Here is a 15,210-nt window from a genome sequence, read left to right on the forward strand (position 1 = left end):
CTTGCAGGATAAGCACTGCATTGGCATTAAGGTCAGCTGCACATACTGTGCATTTAAGGAGGCTTATATCCCAAAGAGGGTTGCCAACCCTTCAGGATTGTCCTGGACTCTCCAGGAATTAAAGATTAATCTTTCATTAAAGATTATGTCATCTGATGAAACCTCCAGGAATAATGTCCAACCACAGTTGGCAACCCTAATCCCAAAGTGACTTGATTGTGGCTCCTGGTGCCAACAGAATTTTGGATCAAACTAGCCAGGGAACAAGAGGTGAGAGGCTCTTTATCCCCATTGTCAATGCCATGCAATATCCCACCCACTTTTAGCTTATTCAGTGTAACAGGCTACCAATTTATATAATGAAAGCATGAACTCACTGGGGTTTGCAAGTTGCCACTCCTCAGACAGCTGCCACTCTGTACAGTGGACTCAGGCACAGTCTCATCATGGATAGCATTTCCTCTGGAGCACAATAAACAGAAAATATTGAAGGGTATATAGGACTTCTCCTGGGAACAAACTGATCTGCACCCAAATCACAGATTTTCAACAGGCCAAGTGGATTTCAGAGCACAGGAAGTTAAATATTAAGGGGTCAACATTTAGGAGGAAGATAATCTGCATGCTGGATTTTGAAGCCGTTTGATTAATCTGCTATGAAATGACATCTTTTCTCAGCATTTTCCACACTGAACAATATGCTTTAGCAAAGGCCATTTCTAAGCTGTCTTAAATGAAATCATTGCCTACCAGCAGACGAGGAAAGATGGGAGAAAAGTTAATAGGTACGGTAACCACTTTTCATTCTATAATTATGCCTAATTTGAAATTAATTTTTAATCATAAAGAATAGGGAATCCAATTATTTTTCACAACTAAGAAAAGTGACTACTTAATGGGGAACAACATTCATAGAGAATATCACACCAGTGACAAAGTCACTATCAGTGGTATGTGACAAGAGTCCCATCAAAAGTATCTGAAATTTTCAAGATTCATGGATTTTTTAAGGCCAGACGGGACCATTAAATCATCTAGTCTAACTTCTTGTGCCATGGACCACAGACTTTCATCCAGTTACTCCTGTATTAAGTGCAATAAAATACAACAGTGAAGCTTACTGACTTGTTAATTTCCTTAGAACCCCTACATGGAGCAAATTTGCACCCTGCTCCTTCAACTAACTCTGCAGTCTGCAGAACAAACCCCTGCAATTGCATAGAGGCAGTTGAAGAATTGAGGGTCCAGTGTATTTTATTGGTGATAATAAATGGCAGTTTTGTTGAAACACTTAAATTTACTTTTGGACCTACTGGGCTGCTCAGTATCAGCAGAATTAGGTCCTCAATGACTGTCACGTAGTTTAAGTATCATTCTGTATAACACCCATGTCCTATAAACATTTATGCACGAACTTAAGTGAGTAGCTACATTGGTTTCTATCTGACTTCTCACCATAGTAAAATTAAAAATGTACATAAGTGTTTGAAGGATTGAGTGCTAAAACAGTAATCCAGGGTGAGTAAGATCTTAGGTAAATTTTACTAATTTAGAAGAAGTTTGACTGTAGAGAGATGGATTATAGGTAATAGCCAAGTCAGGCTGCTACATGCAAGAATTATTAAATGTTTCTCTTTGATTTTTTATTTTCTGAGCTGCAGACAGTAAGTGGCTCAGCCAAATTCTGTTTAAACCATTCTAGTTCAAAACTGCAGAAGTTAAAAACCTAAATATACATTTACTTGTTCTTCCAACACATACTCTTTTTCCTGATCCCAGATGGATCTTCCCAGACATTATTCTTTTGTAGCCCACTAACTAATTAAAAAGATTCAAGATACTGTGCTTTGTTTTGTTCTTCTACATAATTAATTTCTCTCTCCCTTGGTTTTGAAACTGGGTGTAACTTTACATAGCTAGGCTAACACGTTCTTACTTGTGCTGTTTTACTAGAACACCACCACAGGGCGTAGCCAATCACTTCACTACTTGCCCAACCGATTTTCTCACAGTTAAAATACTTGTTATAATGCTCAATATAATTTTGAACTATTGCCCCCAATTCTTCCCATATAATGTTACATCAATATATTTGTACCATTCCCTGGTACAAAGATGCCAAGGCAAATTTCACAGCTGCTATAATCAAATCCAGAAGTAATACAGTTCTTAAATTATGGGAAAAGTAAAGATCTCATTGTAGGACAATTCAGCCCAGGTCTTGTCTGAGCATGCAGATTACTACTTCTAAGAACGGTTTAGTATTCAGATCAACTAGAACTTTATATCATGCAGATCTTTCCCAGGCACCTCACGGAAGCCTGAAAGGTGATCTACAAATAAGGCTCATATGGGAAAATTATCTCTGAATTCAATAGTGTTACACAAGGAATGAATTTGGCCAATGGCATTTACTTCACAAAAGTGCCATAGGCCTTCCACTAACTAGGCCATGAGGAGCAGCCATGCAAAAAATACTGAAGCTCCAACATTTTAGGTCACTTGAAATATTGGGTTGCCTCTGTTCCCACTGCACTATGATGCCACAGGAAGCACCATGCTGTAATATAACCCCACCAAACTAGAAAGAGTCAGTAACATATCTTTGGGCATATTGCTCTGTTTTTTAAAAAAATATTTGACAAGAGCAAATTACATGTTGCATACTTTTCCTTCCCTCCTCCTTTCTATTATCTGTAGGGTTTCTATTTAGATTAGAAATTCTTTGGGGCAAGGACCCATTATCTTGTATGTGCAATAGGCTCCTTACAGATCTCAACGCATTATACAAATGATAAATTTTAAAAACACACCCAAAAAACACACAAGGAGAGTCTTACACATGAGTCATATTAGGAGAGTACCAACTGACCACAGCAGAAGTCAGAAAGAATACACCTCCGGATGAGGTAGGAAAACACCCTCTCATTTAAACAGCAACCCAAAGAATCAGTAAGTGTTCACCATCCCACACCAGGTACGGATTGGCATTAGTTCCAGAAAGATGATAGCCTATGTTCAAGCTCCTCTAATCTGCTTCCTGTCTTTCTTTATCCTTCAAGGAGGCCTGGAAAATCTCTCCCATTCACCAGATGTTCACACAAACAGTTTGCACGCATTAATAAGGGACACAATCTCACATACTGCTGGTCTCCAGGTTCTTCCTTTTCCTCAGAAAGACCTGGCCACTCTGGCTGTACTTCAAGTGGATAAGCAGTCTGTAGCCTAAGCTTCCCCTTTCCCTCCCTGCTCTCTCTCTCTCTCCCAGGCAGACTGATATCCGGTTCCTTTCAAGCATAGTAGAGAGCTTCCCTAAACCATCTCTCAAAGCCTGTTTTTTTTTTCTTTTTATATCTTGATCCCATCCTACTTATTCCCTTCAGCCATAGGATGCTCACTCAAATCTTGACATTTATGGCAAGTGTTTTGGTCTTCAAGGGAACAGCAAAGAGCAACATATCTTTAGGCCACAGTAGTCTCTTTCTGCCTGGCCCAATGTGGGGTTTATACACCCAAACACACAATAAAGATAGAAAGCTATATCAATCAATAACCACCATGGTTTAAGTTTTTTTTTAAAACCAACATTTGGATTGTTTTATGAAGCTATGGTTCTTCCTGATTGATGTGGTTATCTAGCTTTATCTGTGTTGGGAGCAGCACATAATCTACTTTTTAGTTTCTTGAATTGTTCTGGCAGTCTTATTGTGCATCCCTTAAAATAACATTTTGATCTTTTTTAATCCTTATGTAGTTTTTCTCTGTGATGGATTGCGAAGCTCCTCTCTTTTCAATTGTTTTTGTTTATTTTGGTACAAAAATTCCAAACTACAAATTAAGACTAAGGCCGAGATCCTACAAACTCTTAAGCACATGCATAACTTTCCTACAAGACCGCTCACAAATAGAGTTATGTATATGCTTAACTGTCCACAGGATGTGAGCCGAAGTAATGGAAACTATACCACATGGATCCATTTAGCAGACATTGCTGAAGTAAATGAAATTTGCCTACATTAATTTTATTTGCACATCTTTAACTTTCTTTGAACATATGTTATAAGCTCTATCCTGTCTCACCACAGCTGTATCGGAGCAACTTGACAACTATTATACCTGGAGTTACCAAGGAAGAATGACACATATAACATAAGAATGGCCACACTGGGTCAGACCAATGGTCCATCTAGCCCAGTATCCTGCCTTCCAACAGTGGCTGGTGCCAGATGCTTCAGAGGGAATGAACAGAACAGGGCAATTATTGAGTGATACATCCCATTGCCCGATCCCAGCATCAGGCAGTCAGAGACTTAGGGACACTGAAAGCATGGCATCGCATCTCTGACCATCTCAGCTGCAGCCATTGATGGACCTGTCCTCCATAAACTTATCTAATTCTTTAATACAGTTATAGTTTTGGCCTTCACAACCACCTCTAGTAATGAGTTCTACAGGTTGACTGTGTGTTGTGTGAAGAAGTACTTCCTTTGGTTTGTTTTAAACCTGCTGCCTAGTAATTTCACTGGATGACCCGATCACCTCTGGAGATTTTTTTTTAAAAAGGCATCACATTAATTATCCTTCAATCAATTGGTACAGAAACTGATTTAAGTGATAGGTTACACACCAGGTTAGCAATTTCATATTTGAGTTCCTTCAGAACTCTTGGGTGAATACCATCTGGTCCTGGTGACTAATTACGGTTTAATTTATCAATTTGTTCCAAAACCTCCTCTATCAACACCTCAATCTGATACCTCAGATCTGTCCCCTAGAATGAATGGCTCAGGTATGGGAATCTGTCTCACATCCTCTGCAATGAAGACCAATGCAAAGAATTCATTTAGCTTCTCCACAATGGCCTTATCTTCCTTGAGTGCTCCTTTAGCACCTCGATCATCCAGTGGCCCCACTGATTGTTTGGCAGGCTTCCTACTTCTAATGTACAACAGAAGCCCATTTAACTGAGCCTCCATTATTATCCAGCTCTCCATATTAACTGAACATCCAGCACACACACAGGAATATGGGAAACTGACGTCACCTCCATGACACCACTACTTTTTAGCCTTGTAAAAGGACTGTGACTACTAAGCGAAAACACGTATTACTGTCAATGGATGCCAAAATAGAGATTATTAATAAAATAAAAAAGGAGAGTCACTGAGAAAAATAGCACAACAGTATAGAACTGGAAAAAACACAGAATCAAACATTAAACACAACGCCAAGCAAATTCTTAAATACAGCACGAAGAATTCTGCATCCTGGAAGACCACGAAGCAACCGAAGGACGCTGATCTAGGTGAAGCCCTTTATCAGTGGTGAGAGAGGAAGGCATTCCTATTAGTGATCCTTTACTATGTGAGAAGGCTAAGAGCTTTAATCAAGCTTTAGGAGGAGATGCTGGTTTCTCTGCTAGTCAGGGATGGCTCTGTCAGTTTAAAAAGCGTGACAACACCCAACAACTAACAGTCACCAGGGAAAAGCTGTCTGCCGATTTGGGAGTTATTTCTGACTATCAAAAAAAATTACAAGATATCTTAGCCAAGCACGACTTGTCACCGGAACAAGTTTATAACTTTGACAAGACTGGCTTGTATTGGAAGATATTGCCATCAAAAACACTTAATACCAGAACGTAAAGACCTGTGCCTGGCTACAAACAAAGCAAAGAATGTTTAACAATCCTGGCCTGTGCTATTGTCAGTGGCACATACATGCTCCCATTAACTGTCATTGGTAAAGCAAAGAATCCATGTGCGCTTAAAAATGCACTCATGGATGCTTTGCCCGTCATCTACAAATCACAGGGAAAAGCACGGATGGACAGTGCTTTGTTTCATGATTGTTTTTTTAAAACTTTTGTACCAAGCATATGGGTTCATCTGAATGAAGAAAACATCCCACCAAAAGCTATCTTACTGCTAGACAACACACCCGCTCACCCTGACAATGGAGGGCTTACCTCCCAAGATGACCCGATCTTCTGTTTTTTTCTCCTTCCAAACGTAACATCTCTTGTGCAGCCTATGGACCAAGGAGTGCTGGAGAGTCTAAAATGGCACTATAAATGGCATCTTCTTAATCAACCACTGATGTCTGATGAAACATCTGAGAATGAAGGCAACATGTTGCAGCACTGGAAAAAAAAAATCAGTATCGAGAATGCTATATATGGAATTGCAGAAGCCTGGAAAGACATCCCTGGGTCAAGCTTACAAAAACTGTGGAAAAAATCTGTGGCCTGCAGTTATTGCTAACACCTAGGACAGTGAACTTGCAGCTGCAACAGCAACATTAGCAGCTGAAGAAGAGATCAATGCATTTGTTGACCTCCTCCACAGTCTTCCTGGCTGCACAGAAGTTGACAAAGATGATGTTGCAGATTAGCATCAATCATTTTCAAGCCAATGACCCTGGCTATCAGTTACTGGATGATGCCGAAATCATGCAGACTGTACACTACAGGCAGACAGTGATTATGAAGCTGAAGATTCTGCCAAGGAAGAATTGACAGAAAAAATTTCTCACTGCAATTCTGCAACAGCAGGAAACTTCTTCCTTCCGTACTTGACGCAAGAGCCCGGTACTAACCCCACTGAACTGTGGTTAATGAAGCAACTTTGTGATCGCACAATGAAGACGAGAACCTCTCATCTAAAAAACACTGTAAAGAAGGGGGCTATGCTTTAAGGCTTGAATTTATCATTTCTGCATTTTTAAAAACTGGTACTCTTCACTAGCAATAACTGTTCGTGCAGGCAGTAAATAAAGAAGGGAGCTATGTTTTAATGCTTTGTAATTATCATTTTTGCATTTTTTTAAAATTGTACTGTTTGTGATGTTACGAGTAAACATGCAAAACAGAGATGGTGCCTTCTGTAACATTAGACATAATGTTCAGGGTTAATGACTAAAGAGTGTAAAAATGATCAATACAACTTGTTAAATACTCATGTCGGTTTTCCTGTTAATAAATTAATCAAAACATTGTTTGTAAGAACTAACGGTTTGCATATTCTGCTAAATAGATTAAAAGGGGGGTATGTTTTAATGCTTTTTCTGGGAGGGATCAGCTGGTTTAAAAGCAACTCCGCATCTTAAAATAATGGCGTGAAAGCGCTTTGCCCATTCTCCTGATTATCTGAATTTTTGATTCTCCGATCTGGTCCTGGTCCCAATTAGATCGTTACATTTTGCTGTTAGTTTTTGTGTCTTTTGCTAGTTACTTCTGAATGGATTATCTCCTCTCAGATACACGTGTGCAACCCCCATTGATTTCAATGAGGCTGCATAGGTGTAACTGTGGGCAGATTGTGGTATGACATATTATGAAAGTGCCCCAACCTTTTGAAGTGCCCACAATATCTATCATTCGTTTCTACCTAGGTTTCTACTTCAGACAGGAATTTACTGGAAAGAGCACTGGAAGGCAACAAGACCTCAAAGCAAATTCTTGTCAAGGAGTGGTGGAGATGAGTGCATCTCCGAGCTCCTGTAGAACCCAAATAAGATGACAGCACCCTGGAGAAGACCTGTTTTGGAGGTGGTGAGATTAGCAAGTAACTGATTAAAATTTAGGTTTAGCTATTGAAGATGCAAAAAACACACAAGAACTGCACAAAAGTTTTTCTTCTGAATTTAAACAATTTTGCCTGTTTTAGTCTTGTTGTTTCATTTATCCACTCTCTATATATTCCTTGACTGAGGTTTGTAATGGTTGTAAATATTGTTATAAATCTAGTCTGCATTTTCTCCTTACACGGCGATAGTGTTGCTTGTAATATGAAAGAACATAAGAACTGCCATACTGGGTCAAACCAGTTGTCCATCTATCCCAATATCCTGTCTCCAACAGTGGCCAGTGTCAGAGCTTCAGATGGAATATCTAGAACAGGGCAATTTTGGAAAGATCCTCCAGTCTCCCAGCTTTTGGCAGTCAGATTTAGGCCACCCTGAGCATGAAGTCATTGATGGATCTATCCTCCGTGAACTTATCTAGTTCTTTTTTGAACCAAGTTATACTTTTGGCCATCTTAACATTCTATGGCAATGAATTCCATAGGTTAGCTGTGCATTGTGTGAAAAAGTATTTCCTCGTTTGTATTAATCCCACTGCCTATTAATTTAATTGGGTGACCCCTTGTTTTTGTATTGTGGGAAAGGGTAAATAACACTTCTCTAGTCGCTTTTTCCACACCATTCATGATTTCATAGAGGTCTATTATACTCCCCCTGGATTGTCTCTTTTCCAATCTCAACAGCTAATTTAGAACCTCTCATTTTGTACGTATAGTTGGGATTATTTTTTCCAACGTAAATTACTTTGCACTTAACAACATTGGATTTCATCTGCCATTTTGTTACCCAGTCACCCAGCTCTGTGAAATCCTCCTGTAAGATCATGTCTACATAACACAGTTTGGTCAACAAAAGTCAGCTTTCGTCAACAAAACGGTGGAGAAGTACACGCTGAAATGCTCCTCCTGCTGATTTAACTCTCTTGCAATGCCAACATAATAAAATCACCTGGACGAGAGGCATAGAGCTTTTTGTGACAAAGTTAGAGCGACACACTATCAGTGTAGACACTGTGTTATGTCACCATACATGGCCTTCAGGGTGTGTCCCACAATGCCCATCACGGCCACTCTGGTCACCAGTTTGAACTCTGCTGCCCTGCAGCCAGGTACACATGCATGCGTCCCTCTCTCTTTAAAGGCCCAGGAATTCCTTTAAATTCCTCTTCCTGTTTGTTCGGCACGGACAGCTCACATAGTATCTTTCCAGCTGATCACGCTGGCTTTCCGCAGCAAACGCTCTCCCGCCTGAAGTACACCGGAGTTATTGGATCTGCTGAGTCTGAGGAGAGGCGGCTTTGCAGTCACAGCTCTGCTCCAGCCGTAGGAACTTTGATACCTATGGACAGATTGCTTGTGGCATGGAGGAGAAGGGGCATGAAAGGGACATGCAGCAGTGCCATGCTAAGATCAAGGAGCTGAGGCAGGCGTACCAGAAGGCAAAGGAGGCCAATTGTCGGTCTGGTGCATTACCAAAGACATGCCATTTATTTACAAGGAGTTGCATGCCATCCTCAGTGGCGACCCCACCTTCACCACAAGAGCCCCATGTATACTTAGGGGGGCTGGAGACAGCAACCAGCAGATTGTACCCTGAGGATGAAGTGGTGGATGATGAAGTGGAGTTGGAGGAGGAGATGGGACAGGCAACTGGGACGTCCATTGGTGTGGTGAGCCAGGGCCTCTTTTTTAACTTTGGAGTAGTCTAGCCAGTTTCAGCACTCCAGCTCTGGTGCGCATGACACAGAAAAGGGAAGCTCCGGTAAGTATCCATTGTGCTTTGATACTGCATGAGGTAGCCCTCTGCTTTTTTTCCCCAGGGTAGAAGAGGGATAGAAATAACCAATACAACTTTCCTGGAGGTACTTTGCAATCCTCTGATGAAGGTTCTTTGGGAGGGCAGCCTTGTTTCTTCCCCCACAGTAGGAAAGTTGCTGCGCCAATCAGCAATTACCTGTTCAGGCATCAAAACAGCACACAGGCAAGCAGCATACAGACGCAGTCTGCAGTTGCATGCATGCAGGAGCTGCATCCTTGGTTACCCTCAAGAGTGAGGTGTCAGCTATCATCAACCCTGACTGTATAAAACAGTGCCAGTATTCATAATAGTGGCCCTAGGTGCTTCTATTGATACCCCTGTGAACCCCACCCTTTCTCCCATCTTGCCTCTTTCCCCCACCCCAGGCCGAACTCATCCTTAGGGCTCTTGCCATGCTGTGTACCTGCTAAGGGAAAGTGAGAAAGTGGTGTATCTAACTTGTATGAATCAAGGCTGTGAGTGCACTCACAATAGTGCTACTGTCCATCGTTTCTTTAGCTTTTGCAGATGTTCTCTTGAGGATCTCCTCCTGAACACTGGCTGAGCAGTTCTCTCTGATAAAAAAACCAGGAGGAGTAAGGAAAACATTCAGGGAGATGTTGCATCATCTGATGCTACTTATAGCGAGCAAAGAGCATGGAGAGAGACTGAAAAACTGAAAATGGGTAGCCAGGAGAGGAAACGGGCAGGAGCAGATGATACACCTGCCGGAGGACCAAACAGACATGCTGAGGTCCCTGATTACACTGCAGGCGGAACACAGGTGCTTGCCTCCCCCTGCAGCCTATACAGAACTTCCTTCCATTCCCTCCCCAAACTCCCCACACACATTCCTCGGCCATCAGAGTACCCCATGCATTCCACCCTTTGGGACATGTTTCACAATGACAGCTGGACATACACCCAGCTGTGAGAGCTTCATTTCAAAAAGCACTCCTCAGTATCACGTCCTTTGTGGAAAACAGAAACACTTGTATAGCTGATGAATAAAAATGTACATATAAAAAGAAAACCAATATTTATTTGCCTATAACACATGGTGGTTGCTGCTGAAATTCATACATAGTGGCAATCGGTGCATTAGCAGACTGCAATTAATGCACACACGGAAATCATACTACCATGAAGGAAAGCAATGCCTGGCTCAATGCATTAAAGAAAAACACATTACTGGGGCTCCTTCTCAAAATGCTACTGCAAACTCTCCCTGATTCGAATAGCCCACCCCCCATTGAATCCCTCTAACAGCCCTGGAATTTGGCTGCTCAAAAGCAGCTGCCAGTCGATCTACCTCAACGCTCCACCCCTGCGGAAACTTTTCCCCCTTAACTTCTCAAATGTTATGCAGAGCACAGCAGGCTGCTATGATCATGGGAATTTTCCTCATTGAGGTCTAAAATGCCAAAAAGGCAGCGCCAGTGACCCTTTAATCTGCCAAAGGCACATTCAACGGCCATTCTGCACCTGCTGAGCATGTTGTTGAAGCGCTCCTTGCTGCACTCAAGGTTCCAGTGAAGGCTTCACGAGCCATGGGAACAAGGGGTAGGCTGGGTCTCCTAGGATCACAACTGGCATTTCCACATCTCCAATTGGAATCTTCTGGTCTGGAAAGAAAGTTCCTGCTTTCAGCTTTCTATATAGGCCAGCATTCCTGAAGATGTGTGCGACATGCACCTTCCCTGACCCCCTGTGTTGATGTCAGTGAAACGACCTAGAGGATCCACCAGCACTTGCAATACCGTAGAAAAGTAGCCCTTTCTGTTGATATACTCCATCACAAGGTGGTCAGGGGCCAAAATAGGGATATGCGTGCCATTTATCACCCCACCACAGTTAGAGAATCCCATTGAAGCAAAGCCATCCACTATTTCCCGCACAATGCCCAGAATCACAGTCTTTCATAGCAAGAGACGATTAATGACCCTGCACATTTGCATGACTGCAACCCCCACGGTGGATTTTCCAACGCCAATTGATTCGCAACTGATCAGAAGCAGTCTGGAGTTGCCAGCTTCCACACAGCAATCACCACTCACTTCTCCACCCTGCGGCCAGCTTTCATTTTAGTGTCCCTGTGCCGGAGGACAGGAGTGAGCTCCACACACAGTTCCAGGAAGCTGGCTTTGTGCATCTGAAAGTTCTGCAGCCACTGCTTGTTATCCCATATCTACATCACAATGCAATACCATCAAGCCCAGTACTGATGGTCCGTGTGCAGCTGCTCCGTGAATGCCAACAGCAATCTTGAATTGTTTCTTTCCATGGCACGCAGCAGGGCAGACACCACGGTGTCATTATCAGATTCACAGTCCATGAAATACTGCAGGATCAGCTGTGTTGTGTTCATAATGCTCATCACAAAACTGCAGAGCAGTGTAGGATCTATGCTTTGAGACAGAGATGGCGGGCATGCAGTTTACAGGGGTGGTTGAAAAGTGGTGCGAAACATAGTCAGAAGCCCACAGAATGATGGGATGGAGAAAACTGCATCATGGGACAGTGAGCCCGCCCCCTTAAGGCACTGTGATCCCTTGCCAGAGCATCCAGGGGCAAATGGTGGCGAGTTGTACAGTGGGATAGGTACCCAATATGCATTGCTCTCTCTGTCAATGCAAGAGCACCAACTGTGGACACACTCCACCATCACAAGGAGCATTGTGTGGATGTGCAAAAGTAGTTTAATTACAGCAGTAGATGATCGTCGACGTAACTTAAGTCGACTTAACTTGGTAGGGTAGACATAGCCTAGCTCTTCAGACTTAACTATCTTGAATAATTTTGGATTATCTACAGACTTTGCCATTTTACTGTTCATTCCATTGATGGTCTGGAAAAGGAATATGTTGAACAGCACAGATCCTTATTTCCAAGTGCAGAACCTTATTTCCCTTTCTCCATTCTGAAAATTAACCATTTATTCCTATCCTTTGTTTCCTATCTTTTAATCTACTGATCCATGCAAGGACCTTTTTTGTTACCCCATGACTACTTAGCTTCCATAAGAGCCTTTGGTAATGGTAAAGGACCCTGCCAAAGGTCTTCTGAAAATCCAAGTACACTATACCTACCAGATCACCCATGTCCGTGTTTTTCAACCCCTCAAAGAATCTAATAGATTGGGGATGCATGACTTCCCTTCACAAAAGCAATGTTGACTCTTCCCCCCAACATATTGTGTTCATCTATGTTTATGATAATTCTATTCTTTACTATAGTTCCTACCAATTATTTCATCTGGTGCTGAAATTACACCGAAAGGCCTATAAACTGCCAGGATTGCACCTGGAGCCCTTTTTAAAAATCACCATTACATTAGCTACCTTCCAGTCATCTGGCACAGAGGCTTGTTTCAGCGATAGGCTGTAACAATACAGTTCTGCAATTTCATATTTGAGTTCCTTCAGAACTCTCTGGTGAATACCATCTGGTCCTGGTGATTTCTTACTGTTTAATTTATCAATTTGTTCTAAAACCTCTTCTACTGACACATCAGTGTGGGATAATACTTCAGATCTGTCACCCAAAAAGCATAGCTTTGATGTGGGTATTTCTCCCACCTCTTTTGCAGCAAACACTGTGACAAAGAATTCATTTAGCTTCTCTGCAGTGACTTTGTCTTCTACTCCCTTAATATCTCAGTCATATAGTGGCCCCATTGCCTGTTTAACAGGCTTCCTGCTTCTGGTGTACTTTAAAAAATTCTTACTGTTAGTGTGTGTATCTTTAGAAAGTTGCTTCTCAAATTCTTTCGTGGCCTGCTTATAAGGGAACAATAAAGGGAACAAATCATTTAGGTCAAGATTCTGCAAATTTTTCAGGGCAGGCAGACTCTGCCTGAAATCAATGAGGGCCAAAAGTCAAAGGCAGATCAAACTAAACTTTGAATCGTTCAAGGAAAAGAGGAGGTAATCAATGAGGCAACAAAAGTAGGAGTTAGTACAGCATATAATCAGTAGAGAGAATCCCCCAAAGCCATGAATCATGGATCCACCCAGTGACTGCAGGAGTCATTAGACAAGGGCAATTCACCAAAATACCAATGTATTTTAGAAACTCCTCATTGTCAGGACTTACTTTTGGCTGGGGAGGTTAGTGGCTGTGTTGGGCTTGGCTATCATTTCCGTTACATCATTTCAGCAGAGTAAAAAACAAGTTAACATGATCCACACCACTTTCAGGAAACTTCGCCAGGAATGGGAATAAGAGTAGGGTTACCATATTTCAAGTTCCCAAAAAGCAGACACTGCAGGGGGTGGAGGGAATGGGAGGGGAGGGAAGGGAAGCCGAAGGGGGCGTACCTGCAGCAGGGGTACTCACAGGAGATGGGGGAGCAGTGTCACTCCCTGTCACAGTGGCAGGGCGGCTGGCACAAGCCCAGGACACAGTGACAGTTGTCAGTCAGCACCTCCCCGTGAGATCCCTTCCCCAGGGCTGAGCAGGGCAAGGGGGCATAGGTGGGCAGGATTCAGCAGCTGTGACTTGCAGGGGAAAGGACCAGTCAGCTGCGGATGCAAGGGAATGGCCCAATCAGCGGTGGATACAGGGGATGGACCAACTGGGAAGTTGATCAATTGTGGCTCTTTCTGAACTGCAGCTTCTCTGCTCTGCAAAATCTGGGACATTTGCTGTTATTTGAAAACCCCGCTGGGACAGGGAAATCAGGCTCAAAAAAGAGGCTTTTCTGGGGAAACCGGGACTATGGTAACCCTAAATAAGAGCAGCAGAAACTAAACTCCACTTCCTTGGTTCTTGTCAGAGAAACCTGTCAAGAAAAAGAATGGCTAGAGGTTAGCAAGGCAAATCTTCTATAATCAAGTTAAAAGAGAAAGCCAAAAAAGCAAACCATTTTAAGGGTAGTGACTTCAAAATAAAAAAATAATGGATTGTGAGGGTAAGGTGGCGATAGTAGCAAGCATCTAGCGCCTATGAACAGTTCTACAGATCAAGCGGGGTTTTAAAAGGTAACTAGAGGACATACTGTGGGTTCATATTTATCACTGCACCATTACAGAGAACACAGGAAATATGCAGATATCCCTCCACTGAATGAGACGTAATCCTTGGGCATTGCAGATAACATGACCAATTAGTCATTTTGGGGCTGCAATGATATAATACAAAGAAAGGGATGCAACTGACTGTAAAAATGGACCTTGGTGCAGTGAAAAAGGGTGAAATACAGCATAGCAAAGCCGGGGTCAAACTGCATGACAGGGTGCAGTAGTCGTCTGCAGTGTAGAGGGTGCTCACTGTATCACAGCTGGTTTGCAATGCAATGACGGATATGGTAAAGGGTTGCACTGCACTGCAGGAGGTTGCAGAGCAGGAGTTCAGTGCAGTGCACAGCAGCACAGCTGTAATGCAAGAGGGGATGCAGATGCAGTACACTGTAACGCAGAGCAGGGAAATCCAGTGCCAGAGGGGTGCCGTACAAGGTAGCACAGGGGGATGGGATGCGAGAGAGGCGCAGCACAGCGCAGGGGTGCCAAGGCAATACATGGGCAGGGGGTACGGACAGCCCCTCCGGGGGGGGGAGCATTAAGGACAAGACTCACCCCTGACGCTCTAGAACACAAGCCCGTAACACCCGCGCGCGCTACCCAGACACTGCGCGATCCCGCGCCGCACACGCCCCGGCCTCAAACACGGCGGCGACCACTCAAGCGGCCCCAATCCATTGGTACCCGAGAGCGCGTGCGCCAAGTCGGCCTACCGGAGTGCGGCTGAGTATCACGTGACGCAGTGGAGCCGTCACTCCCGCGGGCCCATCCCGGCAGTCAAAGCCCCGCGCACCCAGAAAACAGACCC

General features: G+C 43.1%; 1 protein-coding gene across 2 annotated transcripts in view; it reads right to left on the minus strand.

Moving 5' to 3' along the window:
* LOC128825879 (cohesin subunit SA-2-like) overlaps positions 1-15,061 on the minus strand; it is a 92,772-nt gene extending 77,711 nt beyond the window's left edge. For both annotated transcript variants that reach the window (XM_054008737.1, XM_054008729.1), the window contains exons 1-4: positions 14,958-15,061; positions 13,477-14,164; positions 5,969-6,142; positions 378-462 (exon numbers count right to left, since the gene is read on the minus strand). In XM_054008737.1, the coding sequence (XP_053864712.1) occupies positions 378-462; positions 5,969-6,018 (135 nt within the window). In that variant the 5' untranslated portion in view covers positions 6,019-6,142; positions 13,477-14,164; positions 14,958-15,061. The remainder of the gene's footprint in view (positions 1-377; positions 463-5,968; positions 6,143-13,476; positions 14,165-14,957) is intronic.
* Between the last annotated feature and the right edge of the window lie 149 nt (positions 15,062-15,210).

This window comes from Malaclemys terrapin, chromosome 1, assembly GCF_027887155.1.
Source record: "Malaclemys terrapin pileata isolate rMalTer1 chromosome 1, rMalTer1.hap1, whole genome shotgun sequence".
Lineage (NCBI taxonomy): Eukaryota > Metazoa > Chordata > Testudines > Emydidae > Malaclemys > Malaclemys terrapin.